The sequence below is a fragment of the Vicugna pacos genome, chromosome 9, assembly GCF_048564905.1.
Source record: "Vicugna pacos chromosome 9, VicPac4, whole genome shotgun sequence".
Taxonomy (NCBI): Eukaryota; Metazoa; Chordata; class Mammalia; order Artiodactyla; family Camelidae; genus Vicugna; species Vicugna pacos.
The window spans coordinates 640,950-664,634 of NC_132995.1; the positions used below are offsets into that span (position 1 = coordinate 640,950).

At 39.8% G+C, this 23,685-nt stretch overlaps 1 protein-coding gene and 1 long non-coding RNA gene across 3 annotated transcripts; one reads left to right on the plus strand and one right to left on the minus strand.

Annotated features, from left to right (window-relative positions):
• Nucleotides 1-109: 109 nt before the first annotated feature.
• LOC140698018 (uncharacterized) lies at nt 110-3,079 on the minus strand. Its single transcript, XR_012075374.1, has 2 exons — nt 2,834-3,079; nt 110-794 (listed from the first exon to the last, which is right to left on the minus strand). It is a non-coding gene; the product is annotated as an uncharacterized lncRNA (long non-coding RNA).
• Nucleotides 3,080-3,396: 317 nt separating this feature from the next.
• On the plus strand, nt 3,397-22,153 carry LOC102540621 (zinc finger protein 211-like). Of its 2 annotated transcripts, XM_072966484.1 has the most exons (4): nt 3,397-3,837; nt 5,313-5,439; nt 12,759-12,899; nt 17,521-22,153. In XM_072966484.1, exons 1-4 carry the CDS (start codon nt 3,535-3,537, stop codon nt 17,526-17,528), a joined length of 579 nt encoding a protein of 192 aa, XP_072822585.1. In that variant the 5' UTR covers nt 3,397-3,534; the 3' UTR covers nt 17,529-22,153. The 2 variants fall into 2 exon arrangements, with proteins under 2 accessions (XP_072822585.1, XP_072822584.1); XM_072966483.1 differs by having other exon boundaries at nt 12,759-22,153.
• Nucleotides 22,154-23,685: the final 1,532 nt, after the last annotated feature.

Genomic DNA, 23,685 nt, shown 5'->3' on the forward strand with positions numbered 1-23,685 from the left:
AATAATGTGAGTGGCTTTGCTTTATGGAATAACTTTTTAATACTGACAGAATTTTCTAACTTAAGGAAAAATGTTGGTGCTACTCACAATGGAATGGATGCTTCTACCATACCCTTTTAAAATTTAATCTCCATTGTTGATGTATTCTCCATCACATTCTTAAGTTCCATCATTGAGGAAAACAATAAAGCCTTGCTTTGTAGTGGTTACGCATTTTCCCAGTTTATCACCATGGAAATTGGTGGGTTGGAGCAGATGAGGACAAGATTTTATCAGGATGGATTGGGCTTTACTCTGAGTCCCAAAGCCTGGCTAGGAGGGAATGAAGAGGTCAGTGGTAAGACTCCACAAGTCCTTGTCCGGGCTGCCTGGGGTTAAGTTCTGGATCCATGACCAGTGCAAGGACCTTCCTCACCAGGTCTGTTTCCTCCTGTGTAAGTAGGGAGTGGGGGTTAGGAACTGCCCTGCCCGCTGGTTCACTGGAAGATGTGAAGAGCTGAGGTGTCCACTCCTCTGTGGCTCTTACTGCGAGTGACATCCTGGGGCCAGGAATCTTTAGCTCCCACAGATGTCCCCAGACCCTAGGACCCCCAGGTGCATGTCAGAAGTAAATGGGGCTTCTCACAACCCCCTGATTTGGGTCAGTTCCCATGGACCTGTCTGTAGGGAGGAGGGAGCTGCAGGGTCCTGAGCGCTTGGTGTGGATTCCCTGCTGAGAAATACCTGGGCAACTTGCTAGAGCTTCTTGAGCCTCAGCTTGCTGACTGTGGTTGCAGAGGTGTTCACTTCGCCCCCTGGGAGGATCAATGAAAGTAACAAAACACTGAACACTTACTTACACCAGAATTCCAGGGTTTATATTTGAGCTTGTATGTGACCTACTTATTTAAACTTTTAAAATGTGAAATATTTCCATAACTTTTCCTTTTCACAATTGTCTTATTTTACTTAACTATAATTTATTGGTATTTTTATTGTATTAGTAATATCCTAGTTTTGTTAAGTTTTATGGGGTGCCATGTATTAATATAAATGCCATGTAAATATACTACAAAATTTTACTCAATCCATATTGTGTATGATGTTACAGCTTATTTTCTCATTAATCCACTTAACTCTGTAAACAAGAACACACTCATCAATTGGTGGATTATCACAAAAACATTTTGATTCTTTTACCTCTGTTTGCCAGAACTGCTGAATTCTCTTCAGACCCTCTGTAAACAAATGTGATTTATTATGCTGGAATGCAAAATAACTAGCTCTATTAGAGTATGTTATTCCACAAACCAGATTATTTTTTCATATAGTTAATTTTTTTAGTTCTTTAGTAGTCTTCCCCCCTCCCCAATTCAGTGCAAGTTTTAGTTAAGAATAAGTTGTTTATTTAATATGATGTAAACAATAGACAACTACTTGGAAAGACAAAAAGCATTCTTATTTCAATGAATATTTATTTGAATGCACTAGAAAAGTTCCAAATAAGTTTAAAAAAAATCCAAGTCAGTGAAATGTGGCTGATAAAAGTATAACTGGTGAAGTAATAAATATTGGTAGCTTTCATAAAAATAGCCTGTTACAAAATATTGCCCAATATTTTATGGTTTGCATGGATATGGAAAAAATATAATTCTTTTTTACATTATACGAGTTACTTTTGTCATTATTTAAATTTAGTTGTTACTGTATTTTACTTATATTTTTATTTACAAAAATCAAAAGTATTTTTTTGGTTTTAAATTGGGGCCTTGCCTTGTAATTACTTGAACACCTGAGTAAAAAAAATTTTTTTTTACATTTTTAATATTTATTTTATTGAAACATAGTTGCTGTATAATATGTTATAGGTGTACAATATAGTAATTCACAATTTTTAAAGGTTATAGTTATTATAAAATATTGGCTATATTCCTTGTGTTGTACAATATATCCTTATAGTTTATTTTATACCCAATAGTTTGCACCGCTTATTTCTCTACCCCCTACATTGCCCCTCCCCGCTTCCCTGTCCCATCTGGTAACCACTCGTTTGTTCTCTGTATGTCTGTGAGTCTGCTTCTTTTTTGTTACATTCACTAGTTTGTTTTATTTTTTAGATTCCACATATAAGTGATGTACAGTATTTGTCTTTCTCTGTCTGACTTATTTCACTTTGCATAATGCCCTCCAAGTCCATCCATGTTTCTGCAAATGGCAAAATTTCATTTTTATGGCTGAATAGTATTCCATTGTGTGTGTATGTATGTAATACATACCACACATATATATGGACACTTAGGTTGCTTCCATGTCTTGGTAATTGTAAATACTACTACTGTGAACATTAGGGTGCATGTATCTTTGTGAATTATTGTTTTAGGTGTTTTTTTTTAATATATCACATGCTAGTTCTAGTTATAATTTTCTAGATCTCCATAATGTTTTCCACGATGGCTGCACCAATTTACATTCCCACCAACAATGTACGAGGTTTTGCTTTTCTCCCCACCCTTTTTAGCATTTATTATTTGTAGATTTTTAAATAATGGGCATTCCTACCTGTGTGAGGTGATATTGTATTGTAGTTTTGATTTGTATTTTTCTAACAATTAGTGATGTTGAGCATCTTTTCTTGTGCCTATTGGCCATTTGTGTGTTTGGAGAAATGTCTATGTAGGTATTCTGCCCATTTTTGATTGTGTTGTTTCCCCAGAGTGGTATCTGTCAGTCTTTGAATAACTACATAAACATTATTAACTTTATGAAACTTGCATTCCAAAACTATTTTCTGATATTATCTCAGTTCCCCATGAAGAAATGTACCTTCAATCACTGGGAAATGATTATCACTTACCAGCAAGGACACGAGATCACATTCTTAAGATTCCCTCTTTCATATTGGTGTTCAGATACTCCCTTTCATATGTGCTGTGAATGTCAAAGTTGCAGCTACTGACTCATACCCAAATAACATTGGTTAAGTTGCTCTCCATTTGAGATGGATGAAAGTGTTCCTCAGTGAGTGACTGACTCTACAGGCAAGAGAAAAGTGTTGGGTGGAACCAGAAGCAGAACTCCTGCTTGTTCACTTAATTCATAATACCCGTCTTTTTTGCCACTCATAGCCCTGTATGGAGTATTTTCTCTTGCTAACAGCGAGTCATAATAGAACTTTAAAAGGGTACTCTGGCGTCAGATACATGTAGTTGAAGAACAATTATATTATGTGTCCAACTATGTGCTGACTCATTTTATGTTCGAATGACTCTATAACACAGCCATTTAGAACTGTAGATTTGAGGGCATCTCAAATAATATTTTTATTTTCTGGGAGCTGAAGAAGTCTTAAGTTATTTTTCTTTGATGCAGCTAACACTGAACAAAGCCCCTCCCGCCCTCGAGGTAGGCTGACCGATTACCAACATCCTTCCAGGTGTCGCGTGGCAAAAGTTCTTGTCGGTCAGGAAGGGGAACACCCTCTCCGGGGACCTCTAGAGCCCTGGGAACTACATTGCCCGGAAGAGCCTGGGCGGAGTTGAGCCAAGGAAGATTGGAATGAAGGCATTTCCGGGCGAACTCTTGAAGTCGGGGAGGGACTTCCGGCCTCCTCCTCGTGGCGGCCATTTTGACGGCTTTGGGTCAGTTCTGGGTTCGGGGCGCTGGATCAGGACCCAGGTGACAGGATTGCGGAGGCGCGGGAGGACGTCTTGTCTCTCCCCGGTGCACAAAGGCGACGCCTCCTGGGGTGTCCTGCGCCAGACTGGGGACAGGGGCCGCCGTGCCCGCGTCCCCCTCCTCTCCGGCCGCTCCGGCCCTCAGACCCCGATGGCGGCGGCCGCGCTGAGGGACCCGCCTCAGGTAAACGTCCGTCCTCCGGGCCCGCACCGCCCTCTCCCGCCGGACACTAGAGCCCCGTGTGCGGGGCGCCTGCTCGCGTGCCTGAGGCCCGGGCCCCGGGGTCCAGGCGGGGGAGGCGGCCGCGGGTGGGGCCGTGTTTTGACAGACGATGTGACGGCGCGGGGAGTGGCCCCCAGGCAGAGAGGAGGATACATATAAAGGCTGGAGGTCGGACTGAGGCGGGGCGTTTCGGGAAACATGGGGTCAGTCTGATACCTGCATCGAACAGAGTGAGGCAGAGTGGCACCTGGACCGGCAGAGAGGTTATTCGTTCGTTCTGAGGGGTCTGGAGGCCATGAAGGGTGGTGGACAGAAGAGGGAGACATTCTGAGTTAGTGTTTAAAAGTTATTAGAATGCTTCTGGGAGAGGAAACAGACTGGAATATGAATGTTTGAGACAAGCCCAGAGAACTAGAGTCCTTGTCCAAGGTCTGAAATCTAGTTAGAGGCACCTCCAAGGACTGAAACACGGTGGTTAGTAAATTAATCTGAGGTCACCAGGTTCCAGGATTGGATGGAGATACGGGAGAGTCCTGTACACATGGAGCCCAGCGTCGGTGACCTTCGTCGTCCCAGGTTCTGAAGGTTGGAAAAGCTCTTAGGGATCCTACACAAGGCGGGAGGGGGTGCCCAGTGCTTCACTGGTAGGGTTTCTGGGTATTGTGTCTTGAGAATCTTCCCTTGATACATTGGGAGGGAAGACTGGCAGGCAGACTGTAAGGGCTGTAGTTTTAAGGAAGAGTAAGTAGAGACAGGAGGGTTGTGACTGTTGAGGGTACAGATAGTGCATCACAGAAGTGCAGGAATGTCGTGGGTGTGGCTAATACTGAAGCAAGGATCATAAACAGGTGGAGAGGCATTCAAAGGAGCATGAGGAGCTTTCCCTGGCATTGGGATCCATCAGAGGGCTGAATAGTACTGGATCCCATTTAAGTGTCAAGTGCTCTCTGGATGCTCTGTGCCAAGTTTGAGTGAGTCCAGGGAAATGCCTAAATTGTAGAGCAGGAAGGTAGCAGAACTGTAGGGGTGTAACCTTGGGGAATGACGGTATTAGAGTCTCCAGAGTGATATGCTTAGGGCCCCTAGTCCCTGCTGTTAGGGAGTTAAGAGTGAAGCATCAGCCTAGGTTTGGCTGTGACTTGGAGTTACCATCTGGGAGACAGCAGGGGAGTTGCTTGGCAAGAGGGATGGGGCTCCGAGGCCAGGCCCAGAGCTTGCATGGCATCTCCGTGTCCTGCCTGTTATTGCTTAGGGCTGAGCACAGTGATTAACTGAACCCTGAGGGGAGCTTGGGGATCAGTGGCACCAGGGCCTGGTATCTCCTCTGAGGTGGGGATCTTGGGAAGAGGATGGTAGTGGGATAGATGTGTGAGGCGATGGACTGTGGGTCCTCAGAGAGAGACAGTTCATTGTTTCATCTGTCCCCATGTTGACAGGACAGTATGACCTTTGAAGATGTTGCTGTGCACTTCTCCTGGGAGGAATGGAGGCCCCTTGATGACGTTCAGAGGCACTTGTATCTCAGTGTGATGCTGGAAAACTTTGCACTTATGTCTTCACTGGGTAAGACTCTCAAAGCCTTGCAGTGAGTTTAATGGAGTTAAATGGACTGCACTATCTTGTAACTGAAGGTTTGCACCTTGACTAACAACTCCTCATTTTTCCCACCTTCCATCCCCTGGCATTCTACTCTCTATTTCCATCAGTTTAACATTTTTTGTTTAAGTTCCATATATAAGTGATATCATACAGTTTTTAGCAAAATGTCCTCCGGGTTCACCCATATTGTTGCATGTGGCAGGATTTCCTTAGTTTTTAAGGCTGAATAATATTCCAAGTGTGCATGTGTGAGTACACTTAGCTCTTGTCTTTTTGATGATAGCCATCCTAATAGATATGATGTAATATCTCATTGTGGTTTGTATTTACATTTCCCTGATGATTAGTGAGGAAGAGCAATTTTTCATATACCTGTTAGCCATTTGTATATTCTTCTTGGAGAAATGTCTGATCAGATCATCTGCCCATATTTTAATTGGATTGTTCTTTTCCAGCTGAGTTACGTGAGTATCTTATGTTTTAAAAAGATTATCCCCTTATAAGGTACATGGGCTTGCAAATATTTTTTCCCATTCTGTACATTGTGTTTTCATTTTGTTGATTATGTCTTTTGCTGTGCAGAGCTTTTTAAGCTTGAGGTAGGTCCACTTGTTTATTTTTTCTCTGTACCTTTAGTGTCATATCCAGAAAAATCATTGTCAAGACCACTGCCAAGTAGCATATTCTGTTTTCTTTTTCCAAAGAGTTTTACATTTTCATGTCTTATGTTTATCTCTTTAATCCACATTGTGTTAAATATTGTTAGAGGTGGAACTAGGGGTCCAGTTTCATTGTTTTGCATGTGGATATCCACTTTTCACAGTAACATTTATCGAAGAGACTTCTTTCCCTGTGGTGTGTTTTTGGCACCCTTGTCAAAGATTAGTTGACCATGTATGCATGGGTTTTTTTTTTTTTCTCCTGTGTTCTTTATTCTGCTCCATTCCTCTGTGTGTCTGTTTTTATGACTACCACACCATATTGATTACTATAGCTTTGTAATGTAGTTTGAAATCAGAAAGTGTGTTACCTTCAGCTTTGATCTTTTTGCTCAAGATTGCTTTGGCTATTCGAGGTCATTTGTAGTTCCATGTGTACTCTAGGATTCATTTTCTATTTCCATGAAAAATTCCATTAGAATTTTGATAGGAATTGCATTAAATCTGTGCGTTGCATTGGATAATACTATTAATTCTTCCGGTATAAGAACGTTGAATATCTTTTCATTTATTTGTGTCAGTTTCTTTCCTCAGTGTCTTACAGTTTTCAGAGTCCAGATCTTTCACTTCCTTGGTTAAATTTATTCATGTGTATTACTTTTTTGATGATACTGTAAATGACTGTTTTCCTAATTTCTTATTCAGATATTTCATTCTTAATTTATAGAAAATGCAACTGATTTTTGCATGTTGATTTTGTATCCTACAACTTTACTGAATTTTCCAACACTTTTGGAGGGGGAATCTTTAGGGTTTCTATATATAAGATCATGTCTTCTGCAAACAGACAGTATTACTTCTTTTGTGATTTTAATACATTTAATTTATTTATTTATCTGTCTGTCTGCCTGTCTGTCTATCTGTCTGTTTTTGATTAAATGTTCTAGCTAGGCCTTCCAGAACTATGTTGAATAGATATGTGGATAGTGGGCACTTTTGTCTTGTTCCTGATTTTAGAGGAAAAGCTTTAATTTTTTTATTATTTATTTATTTTGGGGGGGTAATTAGATTTATTTATTCAGCCATTCATTAATTTAAAGCGGCGACACTGGGGATTGAACCTAGGACCTAGTCCATGCTAAGCATGAGCTCTACCACTGAGCTATACCCTCCCCTCTGAGGAAAAGCTTTTAGATTTTAACCTTTGAGTATGGTGTTGGCATGGGCTTATTGTATTTGGATTTATTACATTGAGATGCATTCCATTCTATACTTAACTTGTTCCGGATTTTTAACATAAAAGTATGCTCAATTTTGTTAAATACTTTTTCTGCATTTACTGAGATGATTATATGATTTTTATCCTTTGTTCTGTGAATGTGGTGTATTATGTTTATTGATTTGCATATGAGGAACTATCCTTGCATCCCAGAGATAAATCACTCTTGATCACAGTGTAGGATTCTTGAATGTGCTGTTGAATATTTTGGGAATTTTTCCTTCTACGTTCATCAAGGATGTTGGCCTGTAATTCTCATTCCTTGTAGTTTCCCTATCTTGCTTTGATGTCAGGATAATGCTGGCCTCAGATATTGAGTTTGGAAATGTTTCTCCTTCAGTGTTTTGGGATAGTTGAGGAAGGATTGACATTAATTCTTCTTAAAGCCTTTGGTAGAATTCATCAGTGAATCTATTTAGTTCTGGCTTTTCTTTGTTGGGAGATTTATTATTAATTCATTCATTCATTCATTTAAAAAATTGAAATATAGTTGATTTACAGTATTAATTTCAGGTGTACAACATAGTGATTCAAAATTTTTATAGATTATACTCATTTAGAGTTATTGCAAAACAATGGCTATATTTCTCTATGCTGTACAATATATCCTTGTTTATTATCTTTTTGGGAGGTTTTTGATGAATGATTCAATTTCCTTACTTGTTATTAGTCTATTCAGATTTTCTGTTTCTTCATGATTCAGTATTGGCAAGTTTTCAGTTTCAAAAATATATCCATTTCTTCTGGTTTATCCAATTTGTTGGCATTTAATTGCTTGTAGTTTCTTATGATCTTTGGATTTCTTCAGCATCAGTTGTGATGTCTCCTTCATTTCTGATTTCATTTATTTGAGTCTTTTCTCCTTCTAATTTAATCTACTAAAGGGTTGTCAATTTTGGTTCTTTTAAAAAACCAGCTCTTAGCTTTGTTGATCTATTGTTTTTCTAGTTTGTATTTTGTTTATTTCTGCTCTGATCTTTGTTATTTCCTTCCTTCTAAATTTGGGCTTAGTTGTTTATTTTTCTAGTTCCTTGTGAGGTAAAGCTAGATTGTTTGAGATTTTTCTTTTTCTTAATGTAGGCATTTATTGCTTTCAGCTTTACTCTTAGAAATGCTTTTGCTGCATCCCATAGGTTTTGACATGTTTTGTTTCCCGTTTTTGTTTGTCTCAAAATAATTTTATTTTTCCTTTTGATTTTTTTGTGTAACACACTCATTGTTCAGGATTGTCTTGTATAATGTCCATATAGTTATGAAATTTCCTGTGTTTATTTTGGTTTTGATTTCTAGTTTCAAACTCTTGTGGTTGGATAATAATCTCAATATAATTTCAGTTTTCTTAAACTTGTTAAAGTTTGTTTTGTGATCTAACATATAATCTGTCCTAGAGAGTGTTCTGAATCCACTTGACAAAAATGTAGTTCTGCTGTAGTTGGATGAAATATTCTGTATATGTTAGGTCCAGGTGGTCTAAAGTGTCATTCAGTATTTCCTTACTGATTTTCTGAGTGGACAATGTACTACTCTTTAAAAACAGATTTGAAGTCTGTTATTATTGCACTGTTGTCTCTTTCTGCCTTCCAATCTCTTAATATTTACTCTGTGTATTTAGGTGCTCTGGTGTGAGATGCATATATACTTATAATTGTTATGTCCTCTTAATAAGTCAATTCCTTTATCTTTATATAATGACTTCCCTTGTCTCTTATGACAGGTTTTGAGTTAGTCTTTTGTCTGGTGTAAGTATAGGCTATTTATAAGTGTAAGCTAGTGTTTTAATTTCCATTTGTATGGAATTTTTTTTTTCAATTCAGCCTGTTTGAGTCCTTAAAGCTGAAGTGAATCTCTTGCAGGTAACATATAGTAGGGTCTTCTTTTCTTTATCTTCAGCCACTGTGTGACTTTTGATTGGAAAATTTTGTAAGGATATTATAATTGCCATCTTGTTAATTTTTTTACATCTGTTTTGTAGTTCCTTTGTTCCTTTTTTCCTCTCTTGCCACATTCCCTTGTGATTTTATGGTTTTCTGTAGTGGTATGGTTTGGTTCCTTTACCTTTTGTGTATCTACTGTAGGTTTTTGCTTTGTAATTACCATGAGGTATGCATAAAACATAACAATTTATTTTAAACTGATAGCAGTATCATTTATATACAAAAAGTCCCCTTTTAGTAACTCACTCCCTTGCATTTTATATTTTTGATGTGACAATATATATTTTTATAATTAACTTACATATTTTATATGTTATGATCATTACCAAATAATTGTAGTTGTAGTTATTTTTAATACTTTTTTTACTAGAATTAAAACAAATAAACCACCATATTACAGTGTAAGCATATTCTGAATTTGACTACATACTACCTTTACCAGTGTGCTTCATATTTTTATGTTTTCCTGTTACTAATTAGTATCTTTTTATTTTGGCTTGAAGAAGTCCATTTAGCATTTCTACTAAGGCAGGTCAAGTGGTGATGAACGCCCCCAGCTTTTATTTATGTAGGAAAGTCTTTATCTCACCATCATTTCTGAAGGACAGCTTTGCTGGATAAAATATTCTTTAGTTGGCAGTTTTTTCCCTTTAGCATTTTGATTTTAACGTCCCACTCTCTCCTGACCTGCCTGGGTTTTGCTGAGAAATCTGCTTTGGCCTTACGGGGTTTCTCTTGTCTGTGATGAGTTTCTTTTCTCTTGCAGCTTGCAAAAGTCTTTTTGTCTTTGACTTTTCAAAGTTTTATTATAATGTGTCTCAAGTGAAGTTATTTTGGATTGAATCTGTACGGGGACTTATGGGTGTCATGTACCTGGATGTCCACATCTCTATCTTTTTTTTTCTTTTTCTCTGTGACTTATCGTAACATTTTGTGTATATTTCCCTGTGCTTTACAGTGTAATCTTGTTTATCTATTCTACAATTTTGAAATCCCAGTCTATCCCTTCCCACCCTCTACCCTCCTGGTAACCACAAGTCTGTATTCTCTGTCCATGAGTCTATTTCTGTCCTGTATTTATGCTTTGTTTTTGTTTGTTTGTTTGTTTTTGTGTTTTAGATTCCACATATGAGTGATCTCATATGGTATTTTTCTTTCTCTTTCTGGCTTACTTCACTTAGAATGACATTCTCCAGGAGCATCCATGTTGCTGCAAATGGCATTATGTTGTCGGTTTTTATGGCTGAATAGTATTCCATTGTATAAATATACCACATCTTCTTTATCCAGTCACCTGTTGATGGACATTTAGGCTGTTTCCATGTTTTGGCTATTGTAAATAGTGCTGCTATGAACATTGGAGTGCAGGTGTCATCCTGAAGTAGATTTCCTTCTGGATACAAGCCCAGGAGTGGGATTCCTGGGTCATATGGTAAGTCTATTCCTAGTCTTTTGAGGAATCTCCACACTGTTTTCCATAGTGGCTGCACCAAACTGCTTCCCACCAGCAGTGTAGGAGGGTTCTCCTTTCTCCACAGCCTCTCCAGCATTTGTCATTTTTGGATTTTTGAATGATGGCCATTCTGACTGGTGTGAGGTGATACCTCATTGTAGTTTGGATTTGCATTTCTCTGATAATTAGTGATATTGAACATTTTTTCATGTGCTTTTTGATCATTTGTATGTCTTCCTTGGAGAATTGCTTGTTTAGGTCTTCTGCCCTTTTTTGAATTGGGTTGTTTATTTTTTTCTTATTGAGTCGTATGAGCTGCTTATATATTTTGGAGATCAAGCCTTTGTCGGTTTCACTTGCAAAAATTTTCTCCCATTCCGTAGGTTTTCTTCTTGTTTTATTTCTGGTTTCCTTTGCTCTGCAGAAGCTTGTAAGTTTCATTAGGTCCCATTTGTTTATTCTTGCTTTTATTTCTTCTAGGAGAAAATTTTTGAAATGTATGTCAGATAATGTTTTGCCTATGTTTTCCTCTAGGAGGTTTATTGTATCTTGTCTTATCCACATCTCTATCTTGATTTGTCTTTTCAGCCATTATTTATTTAAGTAAGTTTTCTGCTCCTTTCTCCCTCATTTCTCCTTGTGGTCTTCCCACAATGTGAATATCATTTCCCTTGATGGTATCCCATAATTGACATGGGCTTTCTTCAGTCATTTTTCTCCTCTGATTCAAGGTCAGATTTTTCCCCTCCTTGATCAAGTTGGCTGTTGGTGTTCTCTATTGCATTTTTTATTTCATTCATTGTGTTCTTCAGGTCCAGAATTTAATTTTTTTCCCCTATCTCAGAACTGTTTTGTTCTGCATTATTTTCTTGGTTTCATTGCATTATCTATCTGTGTTCTCTTGGAGCTGGCTGAGCTTCCTAAAAGCAGTTATTTTGAATTCTTTGGTAGTTTGCAGATCTGCATTTCTTTGAGTTCACTTGCTGGAAACTTAGGCTCTTTTTGAGATGTCATATTTCCTTGATTTTTCATGTGTCTTATAGCTGTTCATTGATCTTTTCACATTTGATGAAGCAGTCACCTCTTCCAGACTTTATGCACTGGTTTTGGTGGGGAAGGACTCTCCTTGGGTTGGTTGCAAGTTCACTGACTAGGTGGGATGTGATGGTTTGGGCTCTGGGGAGGTCCAGCCATGTCATCGCAATGCAGCTCAGTCCAGGGGCACCAAAGATTGTACAGATTCTCAGTAGCTAAGGCTACAAGGTGAACTCACAGGTACCTGGCCCTGGTGAAGCTGGGGAGAGTGTGACATCAGGACTGTGCTCAGATCATACCATGAATGTTTGTCATTTAGCCAGTATTTTGCTGTCATTGCCAGCACCTTGACCCATTTTTGCTTTTCTTTCCCCCATTGCTGATACTTTGCTGACTAGTCGGTTTTACTACCTTGTGATATTGACTGACTTACAGCCCAAGGATAAGCCCCACCTTTCTGGACTTCATATCTCACCCATTTCTCTATGGCTCCTCCTCTCGCACTGTGGCATTGGTCCACATGTGCTATGAGGTGTCCACACATCCTTAAATTGGCCTTAAACAGCAACTATTCTATTGAAATCGGTTTGTCCTGGGTTTGTTCATATGCTTCATTACAGCCTCATGTCACCAACAGAATAGGTTCTGCAGGAATTCTTTGGCAGACCAGTAAGTTTCAGAATATGCCTCTCTTCTTTGTGTTGCACCATATCTTGTCTCCTTCCTTTAATAACATCTCCACCGTTCTTTTGCCTTAGAGACCCAGTAATGCCAGTAGCCACTTCCCAAATGGAATTGCAACTCTCTTCTCTAAAAAAGCATCCCATAGACCCATTCCTAGATGGGACATATCACATTTTTGAGGAAGTTACCCCCTCCCTATAATGTCAATGTGTATTTCACCATCATTTATTTGTGTTCAGGTTGCTGCTGTGCGACAGAGAACACAGAGTCACCCTTTCAATCAAGCGTTTCTATAGACATGTCACCGGCCAAGACTCCCAAGGCAAATCAGTCTTCCCAGAAGAGCCACCCCTGTGAGAAGTGTAGTCTGGTCTTGAGAGGTATTTTTCACTTGGCTGAGTATGAAGAAACTCAACACAGCCAGAAAGTGTTTGGGTATTGGGTGTGGTTGAAACAATTTTATTTCAGTGCAAACGTCCCAAAACACCAGAATATGGAAGAGAAATTTTTCAGAAGTGGTGTAGACACAGCCTTGTTTGTAAAGAGCTGCAAATTCCTTGGGTCAGGGAAGCCCTTTACCTGTGAGGAAGTTGAGAAGGACTTCCTGGCCACCTTGGAACATCTCCAGCAGCAGGTCACTCACACCAGGGAGAAGCCAAACAAGATTGCCCTATGTGAGGCAACTTTACAAAGCAGAAAAACTCATCATAATGGGGGAGAGTACAAGAAGTCTTTCAGCCCCAAACACATACTTGTTCAGGACCAGGGTGTCCACACTGGAAGACAGTGTTTTGTGTGCAGTGAATGTGGGAAAGCATTTAGGTCCAAATCCTCATTTGTTTTGCACCAGAGAGCTCACACTAGAGAAAGGCTTCATATGTATGGCAAAAGTGGCAGATCTTTGAGGCAAACCTCAAGCCTCAGTCTGCATCAAAGAAATCATACTGGAGCAATGCGGTACAAGTGCAGCAAATGTGGGAAGTCCTTTAACCAAAAGTTTGTTCTCATTTATCCCTGGAGAAGTCACATTGGAGAAAATTGTTACTTGTGCAGTGAATGTGCACAATCCTTTAGCCGTAGATCTGTTCTAATTCGGCAGTGGATACTTCACAATGGAGAAAGCCGTTATGAATGTACTCAGTGTGGGAAATCTTTTAGACAAAAATTTTATCTCATTGTACACTGGAGAGTTCACACAGGAAAAAGGCATTATGAATGCAGTGACTGTGGGAAATCTTTTACCAATAGCTCAGTGCTCATCCTACATCAGAGAGTACATAAGGGGAAAAGGCCTTTTCAGTGCAGTGAATGTGGGAAATCTTTTATCAGTAGCTCAGTATTCATTCTGCACCAGAAAGTTCACACAGGAAAAAGGCCTTTTGAGTGCACTGAATGTGGGAAATCCTTTAGTCTTCAGTCTTACCTCACTCAACACTGGAAAGTTCATAGTGGATCAAGGCCTTATGCATGTAGTGAATGTGGGAAATCTTTTACCTCTCGCTCTGGCCTCCGTTACCATTGGAGAGTTCACAATGGATTGAGGCCTTATCAGTGTTGTGAATGTGGGAAATCTTTTACCTCTGTTTCCAACCTCCATTACCACCAGAGTGTTCACACAGGAGAAAGGCCTTATGAGTGCAATGAGTGTGGAAAATCTTTTACCTCCAACTCTGCCCTGTGTTATCATCAGAAGACTCATGCTGGAGCTAGGCCTTATGAGTGCACTGTATGTGGGAAATGTTTTTGCTCTGGTTCCCATCTCAGTCATCATCACAGAGTTCATACAGGAGAAAGACCTTATCAGTGCAGTGAATGTGGGAAATCTTTTTTTGCCAGTTCCCACCTCAGTAATCATCAGAGAGTTCACATAGGAGAAAGGCCTTATGAGTGCAATGAATGTGGGAAATCCTTTATCCAAAGGTGTCAACTTCTTATACACCAGAGAGTTCACACAGGAGAAAGACCTTATAAATGAAGTGAATGTGGGAAGTCTTTTTCCTCTAGTTCCAACCTCAGTCATCATCTGAGAGTTCACGTAGCATCAAGACCTTATGAGTGTAAGGAATGTAGGAAATCTTTTAACCATGGGTCAGCACTCATTAGACATGGGAGAATTCACACAAGAGAAAGGCCTTATGAGTGCAGTGAATGTGGGAAATCTTTTCGCTATAGTTCCATTCTCTGTGAACATCAGAGAATTCACGCAAGCAAAAGGTCTTATGAATGCACTGAATGTGGGAAATCCTTTAGAAGAAATTCTTACCTCTTTGAACACTGGAGAGTTCACACTGGAGAAAAGCCTTATAAATGCAGTGAATGTGGGAAATCTTTTTCATCTAGGTCTGGTTTCCATTATCATCAGAGTTCACACAGGATAGAGGCCACGTGAGTGTAGTGAATGTAGAAAATCTTTTCCCAAAAGCTCTGCACTCTCAGCATCAGCATTCAGAGAGATAAAAGGCCTTAAGTGTGTGATGTGTGTGGGAAAGTCTTTACCTCTAGCACCACCCCTTGTTCTCATCAGAGAATTCACAAGAGACAGCCTCTTTAGTGCTAGGAATTTGGGAAATTCTTCCCTAAAGAGTTCACCTCAATAATAATTATACACAGTAGAGTTTACACTGTAGAAAGGCCTTAAATGTGCAAGGGAATGTGTAGTTTTCTTGTTCAGTGTGACAATGCTAGAAGAAACTGAGGAGCTGTCCTTCCGAATTCAGTCTCACACTTGCAGTTGTCCACAGGCATCAGTTTCAGATATGTGGAAAGCGTGTGTGGCTGTGTTTCACTTTCTAACCTATCTGTGGCTCTTGTCAGATTTATGTCACTGCCACTTAATGTGGCCAAAGCCATTTTACCTCAGCCACCTGGCAGGTCCCCACAGTGTGCATCAGTCACCGCCACACCCCCACCCAGTGCACTCAGGAAAGCTCACCACTGGTCTCGCGTTTGTGGGGGTTGGTGTTCCTGTCTTTCTGACTACCTTGTGCAGGAGGCTGAATCAGTGTTGGCCCAGAGAACATCGTGAATTCAGCTGAAAAGGACAGCTTGTTTTCAGGGATACGTTCTCACATGATGAACTTTTCCAGCTTACAAGTTACTGGCCCAAATTGCGTGCCACACGTTGCTTTGGTTTGTATAGTACAAATGCTTTACTGTTTGAGTCCTTTTTTGTTTTGAGTGTTCAATTTACTGTGAGAGGAGTTTCATAAGGAGATTTGGGCTTTACAGGCATGAAAGGTGAACAGTTTTTATGGGGGTCTTAACCCCTCTTTGCCTTAGGAGGGAAAGTCTGATGACAAAAAATGGCTTGCCAGTTTTGGCGAAATTTGAGTTGGTGCCAGTGATCTCCTGGGAAAGAGGGCAAGGCTTTTTGTCCTCATTTAAACCCTGGATGCTATGAGTTTAGACTCAGGTATCACTGTGAAGAGAGGTGAAATGTAGCAATCTCAAGTTCCTAGAGCAACATTAGTTTTTCCCCTTTTTCATGAACTATCTCAGGAGATGTTGGCATTTTTAAGGGGAAATCTCAGGGTCTTGCATAGAACACATTCCCTGACATCCACAGTTCCATGGGTGATGGTCACTGATTTTAAGACTGTGGGGCCAGAGGAAACCGAGGCAGGTATATAACCTGGATTGGGAGTAGAGGAGACAGCAGCAAACTCAATGGAAGGTGCCTCTTCTGAAAGGGCATCCACAAACGTCTGTGTGATGATGACTAATTTGCAGCATCGGTGTCTACACGAGTCTCAGAACTCCCAGGCAGGTTTACCTCGTGGAGCTGACATCACAGTCAGAAACTAATTGTATGGTTTTGTGGATTCTTGTGACCTCTCTGTAATGTTCACCTCAAGGCTATTCCTGCACAGGCAGGAAAGTAGTCCAGGGATGTGGCTCTTGTGACCTGGCCAGCATCCCTGTTGACTGAAGTGGGGATGTTCTTTATTACTGGCCAGTACTTGCTGCCACTGAAGCAAGACTGACCCCCAGAAGGCATGACCAGAAATTGGTCAATTTAGGGTTGCCAAGTATATTTCCCCAAAAAGTGGGCTGTACAGATTTTTTTCTATCTTGAAGTGTTTTTAAAGCTTTATTTAGATATAACTTACTTGTTGTAACTGCACATATTTAAAGTGAAGTATTTGATAAGTTTTGACCTGTGTGAAAACATCATCAGTAGTCATGGTAGTGGCCATATCTGTCACCATGTATTTCCCTGGTGTCCTTTATAATCTCTGTCCCTGGCAATCAGAGCCCTCCAAGTAACTGTTGATTTCCTTTCCCTTATAATAGATACCTTTTCATTTTCTATAATTTATATGATGGAATCTTACAATGTTTTCTTTTTTTCTGGTTTCTTTTATGCTTTGTGATTATTTTGAGAGTCATCAATGATGTTATACAAGTAGCTCATCCCACCTTTTTTTTTGTTTTGTTTTGAGCAATAGTCTTATCTTTAGATACACCAGTATTTATCCATTCACTTGTTTATGGACATTTTGGGTATTTCCAGGTTTTTAACTATTGAAAATAAACTGGTGCAAACATTTGTGTAGAGTTCTTAATATGGAAATACGTGATTTGTTTGTTTGTTTGTTTGTTTTTGGAAATTTGTTTCATTTAGATTTTGGTAAAAAAATTAGAGTGTGATATCTGAGCCATGAGGTAGGTGAATATTTAGCTTTTGAAGAAATACTAATTTGTGCTTTAAATAGTTATATTTTGTATATTCTTACCAGCACTGTATGAGGGTTCAAAATGTATGAGGGTGAAAAAGACCACAAATAACAAATGTTGGCGAGGATGTAGAGAAAAGGGGACACTCGTATACTGTTGGTGGGAATATAAATTGGTGAAGCCAGTATGGAAAATAGTATCGAGGTTCCTCAAAAAACTGAAAATAGAACTACCATATGATACAGTAATTCCCATCCTGATTATTCATCCAAAAAAACCCAGAAACACTAATTCAAAAACATAAATGCACCCCAATGTTCACAGCTGCGTGATTTACAACAGCCAAGATATGGAAGCAACCTAAATGCCCATCAACAGATGAATGTTTTCCCGAAGCTGTGGTATGTATATATAATGGAATACTACTCAGCCATTAAAAAGAGTGAAATTTTGCCATCAACAATTTGGATGGACTTGGAGGAATTACGTTCAGTGAAATAAGTCAGAGAGAGAAAGACATATATTGTATGATACCACTTATATGTGAATCTAAAAAATCCAACACACACACGCACACAAAAATAAAAAATAAAAAACCCAACACAGTAATGACTATAATAAAAAAGAGACTCACAGATGAACAAACTAGAGGGTACCAGTGGGGAAAAGGAAGAGGGGAGGGTAGGATAGGAGATTAAGAGATACTAAGTACTATGTATAAAATAAGTAAGCTACAAGAATATATAGCACAACATAGGAAGTATAGCCAATACTTTATAATAACTATAATTTGAATATAACCTTTAACGATTGTGAGTCATTAGGTTATACACCTGAAATTTATGTAATACTGTATATCAGCTATAGCTTAATTAAAAAATATTATATTGTGTATTTGGAAATTGCTAGGAAAGTAGATCTTAAAATTTCTTATCACACACAAAAATTTGTAACTGGTGATGAATGTTAACTTATCATAGGGATCATCTTGCACTATATACAAATGGGGAATCATCCTGCTGTATACGTGTAACTAACATGTTACATGTCATCTCTCTCTCTCTTTAAAAAAGAGCGCAGGGCCATTTTTCCTCTCTTGTATTGGCCTGCTCCCAATTCTCAGAACTGTACTATCTTTCACTATTATTTTACTTCACTAATAAAAATCTTGTTTAGATCACACTTTAAAAAAAAAAAGAATAGAGCTCAGAACAGAGTCTTGTTACTCTCTGACTGTGCAGGTCTGTGGTTACGATCCTCACTGCTGTCACTAATAGTGTCACTACCATCATCATTCTCCTCTTTTTCCTCTTCTTCCTCTCTCCACTCCCCCTTCCCACTTCAGTGCAGAGCCTCAGGGAAGAGCCATCTCGTTCTTTCTGGAGGATCTGGAAGGATGCATAACATGCTCCTCAGTGGAGACACAAAATTTTACTGATGTTGATTCTACAAATGAGCCCATAGGCTTAATTCAGAAACATATAATGAATTTAAGTGACTGACCAATTCCTAGGGACACGTTACTAACCCCTGAATGTTGGTTGTTCTGACTGTTGGAGATGGGCCTCCCATGGGCCAGGGACAGAGCCCCTGGACTCAGGAGCTGGTATGTGACACCTTCCTGGCACTGACACAGGGCGGTGGGACATGGGGCTCCTGACTGAACCCCTCTGGGCCTCATTTTGCCCATCTCTACACTAGTGATAGTAGTATCCATTGCACAGTGTCCTGTGGATTGTAGTATGTTAATAATTATAAAGCCTGTGGAAGAGAACCAAGCAGTTAGCAAATGCTGCACACATATTTGAGGCTCTTAACTCTGTGCCTCAGCCAGTGCAGCAGAATGGCAGGGAACAACTGCTCAGTCCACCCTGGGACCTAGTTCATCTTGCTCCCTAAGACCTCTTGGGAGAGACCAAAGGGATGTTTGGGTTTAACCTTGTGGTCCGTGTGCCAGGATCATCTGAGGGCTCAGAGGTCATGCTGATGAACAGACAGTTGGGCAATAATACCAAGGGCAGGTAGGAGCATTCTGTTAGGGCCCTTGTTCTAGCTGATGTTCCCCTTTCTCCAACACATTTGAAGGATTCTTCTTCCCCATGGAGCCATGTGCCTTGAAGTCCTGGATCTGGTAGGCAGGTGCCACTGGCTATAAGGGACCATGTGGGATCTCGAGTTGGTGCAGAAATGAGATGTAATCAACAGGGAGTCAGGGAGGCTGCAGCTGACAAAAGAAAAGAGGCCCCCTTCTGAGGTTGCTTCCAGAGGTCTGCACTGTGTCCCTTATGGCTCAGGTGACTGAAGTACAAGTAATCTGAACATTTTGTAGATGCTCATAGCCATACTCAAAGGGCATTGCTCCACAGGTGAGAAAACAGATTCTTTAGTCCAGACATGAGCCATTTGTGTTGGCTTGGTTCTTGGTGGCTCAAAGAGTGATGGCTTTAGTTTTGCCAGTTTTTTTCCTGTCACTGAATCAGGACCAGTCTTCCCAACGTATGAAGAGAGAGATGGTTAAGTCAATACAGGGTCTTCTAATCTGTGTTTCCTAGAGAAATGTGAGGTGTAGAATTATGTAGAACCAATTCCACAAAGTTTTATTGAGGCATAATCAGCATGGAATAAATGACACATTTAAAGTTCTACTGGACATACAATTTTCTCACATGGAAATAGGAGCCCTCTCAGTCTGGTGGGCACAGGGAATTGTCCGGGAGGGTCTTCCCCTATTCTGCGCTTGATATGCACTTTGTTCTGCTTTAAGTATGCCCATAATATGGCACCTGGCCAACCCCACCACTCTGTCTGTTCCTGGCGGGGAGAGAAGAGGGTCCTTCACCAGCGCAGGAGGGATGTGTGTAGATCATTTCTCTGCGTCGGCTCTGGGGCATGTTCACTCACCATGGAGGCTGCTCTTACTCTGTCTCTTCTCTGTGTGAGTAGAGTGTCCATTAAAATTAAAGTTCTATTGGATGTATATATGTGTTAATATATGTAAATATATATCTATATTCCTCTCTCACACACACCAGAAAATCATCATCACGAACAAGATAACATATCTGTCCTCAATATTACCTTCTGCCTTTAGGTAATTCCTCTCTCCTTCATTTCCATGGTCTTCATTTGACAGATAACCATTTATTTACTTCCTTCCAGTAGAGACTAATTTGCCTTTTCCAGAATTTTATATAAATCAGATCTTCCTTTTTGTGTGATTTCTCTTCTATTGCATAATTATTTGAAATGTATTGTTATGTTTATGAACAGTTTATTCTTTGTATTGTTGAATATCTTTTGTATGGAGAAAACACAATATGTTTATCCATTCATCTGTTTGTTGAAATTTTTAGGTTGTGTCTAATTTTTTACTATTACAGATAAAGCTATCACAGACATTTATATCAAGTCTTTACATGGAAATATGTTTCATTTGAGTTACTATCTAAACGTATAGATAGTTGCCTAGGTCAGATGGCAGGTGGATGTTTGTGCTGTTAAATGTGTCAGACTGTGTTCCAAACTGTTACACAATTTTACATTTCAATTCAGGAGTTGGTGAGAATTTCAGTTTTCAAGTTCTTCACTAACAATTAGTATAATCAGTGTTTTGGGTTTTTAATAAATTATCATTTTTCTTTTTTTTTCTGGGGGATGTAATTAGGTTTATTTATTATTATTAATATTATTTTTTGAAGAGGTACTGGGGATTGAAAACAGGATCTCATGCATGCTAAGCACAAGCTCTACCACTTGAGCTATATCCTTCCCCAACTGTTCTTAAATTTAGCCTTTCTTTTAAATTTTTTTAATACTAATTTTTAATTTTATTGAAGTATAGTCAGTTTGCAATGTTGTGTTAATTTCTGGTATACAGCAAAGGGATTTGGTTTTTTATATATATATATATATATATATATATATATATTCCTTTTCATATTCGTTTTCATTGTAGGCCATTACGAGGTGTTGAATATAATTCCCTGTGCTCTGCAGTAGACCCTTTTTGTTTAAAATTTGGCCTTTCTAATGTGTCTTTTTAATCTCCTTGTAAATTCTTTTTAAAAGCCTGGAGGAGCACAGTGCCTGGTAAGCCTTGATTTCAAGGGGCAGCTTTTCCTTCACTAGGAGCATGACTGTTGTGATGATTCTCCCTCTCATCAGTGACCAAACATTGGCCGTCACAACATCTATTCTAATAGCTTAACTCCGCATGAAGTGAAGTGCAAGAAGATTGCTTTACTTGTAATTTTTTTGGTGTGTGGACATTTAGTGTCTTTTTAGCAATGGTTGGGTAGGCATATTTTGATCTTTGGGGAGGATGATTTGCACATGGAATCCTTAGGAGAATTTTAGTAACATGTCTAATGATGCAAGAGTGAAAACTTCCAGTCCCATTTTGTGGAAGGAAACAATCACGTAAACATGTGAACAAAAGAACATACGTTAAAATAGCAAGGTAGTGGGGTGGGTATGGCTAATTGGTAGAGCCCCCTGCTTAGCATGCAGTGTGTCCTGGGTTCAATCCCCAGTACCTCAAACAAATAAATAAACAGATAAATAAGTAAAACCTAATTACCCCCCAAAACAACAAACCCCCCTATATATTCATTGATAATATCCTTAAAAATAAAAATGAAATAAGTATTTTTTTTAAAATAGCAAGGTAGCAGCAAGGATGTAAAAGATAGCTAAATGTTACCATGTATGAAAGCATTTTATGTGTGCAGGTTTCTTAATTATTATTACCGTCGTGCTCCCTACGCTCTAAAAAGGTTTCTGATGATCCTGAATCAATAAAGGTTTTTGATGTGTCATCTAGAAATCATGAGATGGCTATTCTGACAAACCGTGTTGTAGTCACTCTCATTCTCTGATGGGTGTCTTCCTGTCCCCTTTGTGGAAATTGACATTTTCTAGATGACCTTAGAGAATAAAGCACAAATGGCCTAAGGAATCTATTGTAGTCAATGGATTATTTTATGTTTTATGTATCTCAACTGCAGTATTTTTTGTGTCCTAGGAATAATAAGGACAATATTCACTCAAAATTGACAAAATATATGAAGCAACTCATCTTGGGCTTTGAACAACAGACAGCGTAGGGCTGTAGCCTTGAAGGAGGGACAGCACAACAGGTGAAGTCACATCATCCCACCATCCTCCCAGGGCACTTTCCAAACCTGCACAAAGACGGGGAACCAGAGAACAGAGGGTGGAGGCGAAGAGCTCAGAGCCCAGGACTGTGGAGGCAACAGGGAATCTTGCAGCTGCATTTTTTCAGAGTGAGCCTTACGTAGGCAGGGATGACCTGGGGTTTTAGACTGTTTTCTGGGACCCCTACCCCAGGGTCAGAGACCCTCATTCTCTCATCAGAGGTCAGGTCCACATAGACACTGAATTCCAGCTTTCTCCTCCAGAGGAGCATCCTCATCACTGGCCTCAGAGGCTGAGCCCCTACTCCTTCCTCCAGAGGTTGATCCCCTCTGTGGCAACTGAACAGTGTCAGTTCCAGTGTCAGAACAATCTCAGACTGGTCCAGGGTTAGGACAGCCAGGAGGTTGGGCTTTTGTTGCTGCCTCCTGGACTTTGTGGCAAGTGAGAAAGCCAAATCCAACCCCAACCTGTGTGACCAGATAGATCTGGATCCTGGGGCCTGGGATAGCTTCCTTATGCCCTGGAGTTAATACCAGCGGTACCTGGTACTGGACCAGGAATGCTGAGGAACTGGCCTGAGATGATGCCAGATGCTTCAAAGGACTTTCCCAGGGCCTAGAAGAGGGACCTGGCAGGGACTAAGGGGAGATCAGTAGTTCTGGCCTGAGTCCTGCCCTCTTGTAGCAAGCTGGCCAGGGAACATGAAGACAATGAAATGCAAAACAGACAATTTTAGGTCTACTAAGTGTGGCAATAAGGAGACATCAAGTGTGAAATGAGGAAGCAGGTTTAGGATGTCCAAGATATATTAAGTTAGAAAAGCAAAGTATAGATCTGTATGCAAAATGAGTTTATTTTTACTAAGACAACAAATTTTGTAGGAAAATATTTGCACACAGACCCACGCAACATGACACAGAAATTCAGGTGCAATTCTGAAAGGATAATACTGTACAACCTCAGCTATTCCACTTATTTTTGCAACCCTGATGACTCTGAGTGTCCTCTTTAACTGTCCTTCCAACTGGTATTGCTCAGTATTTTCAAGAATGGAGAAAGAACACATTTTGATAACAAAATCAGAGTGACCATTCTAGCTGTGTACTGAGCTTAATCTATGTCATCTCAGATACCACTGCTAAAACGTCTCTGACATCTTAACTTTTTTTTTTTTTTACCGTCCACTAATGTTTCACCAGAACTTGTGGGTTCTGGCCAGAAGAAGTGCCATCGAGATGGACTGTATCACTCAAGACTGTGGAAAAAGTCAAGAGAGCAAGAGGGAGTCGGGAGCCAACTCCATGAGCCTCTCAAATGCTCCCACTTTTATTG

Excerpts from the sequence above, each read along its gene's own strand:
- LOC102540621 (XM_072966483.1), top strand. The coding sequence starts at position 3,535 with ATGAAGGCATTTCCGGGCGAACTCTTGAAGTCGGGGAGGGACTTCCGG. Across the intron at positions 3,838-5,312 it reads CGCTGAGGGACCCGCCTCAG|GACAGTATGACCTTTGAAGA; the intron begins GTAAACGTCCGT and ends CCATGTTGACAG. Across the intron at positions 5,440-12,758 it reads TGCACTTATGTCTTCACTGG|GTTGCTGCTGTGCGACAGAG; the intron begins GTAAGACTCTCA and ends ATTTGTGTTCAG.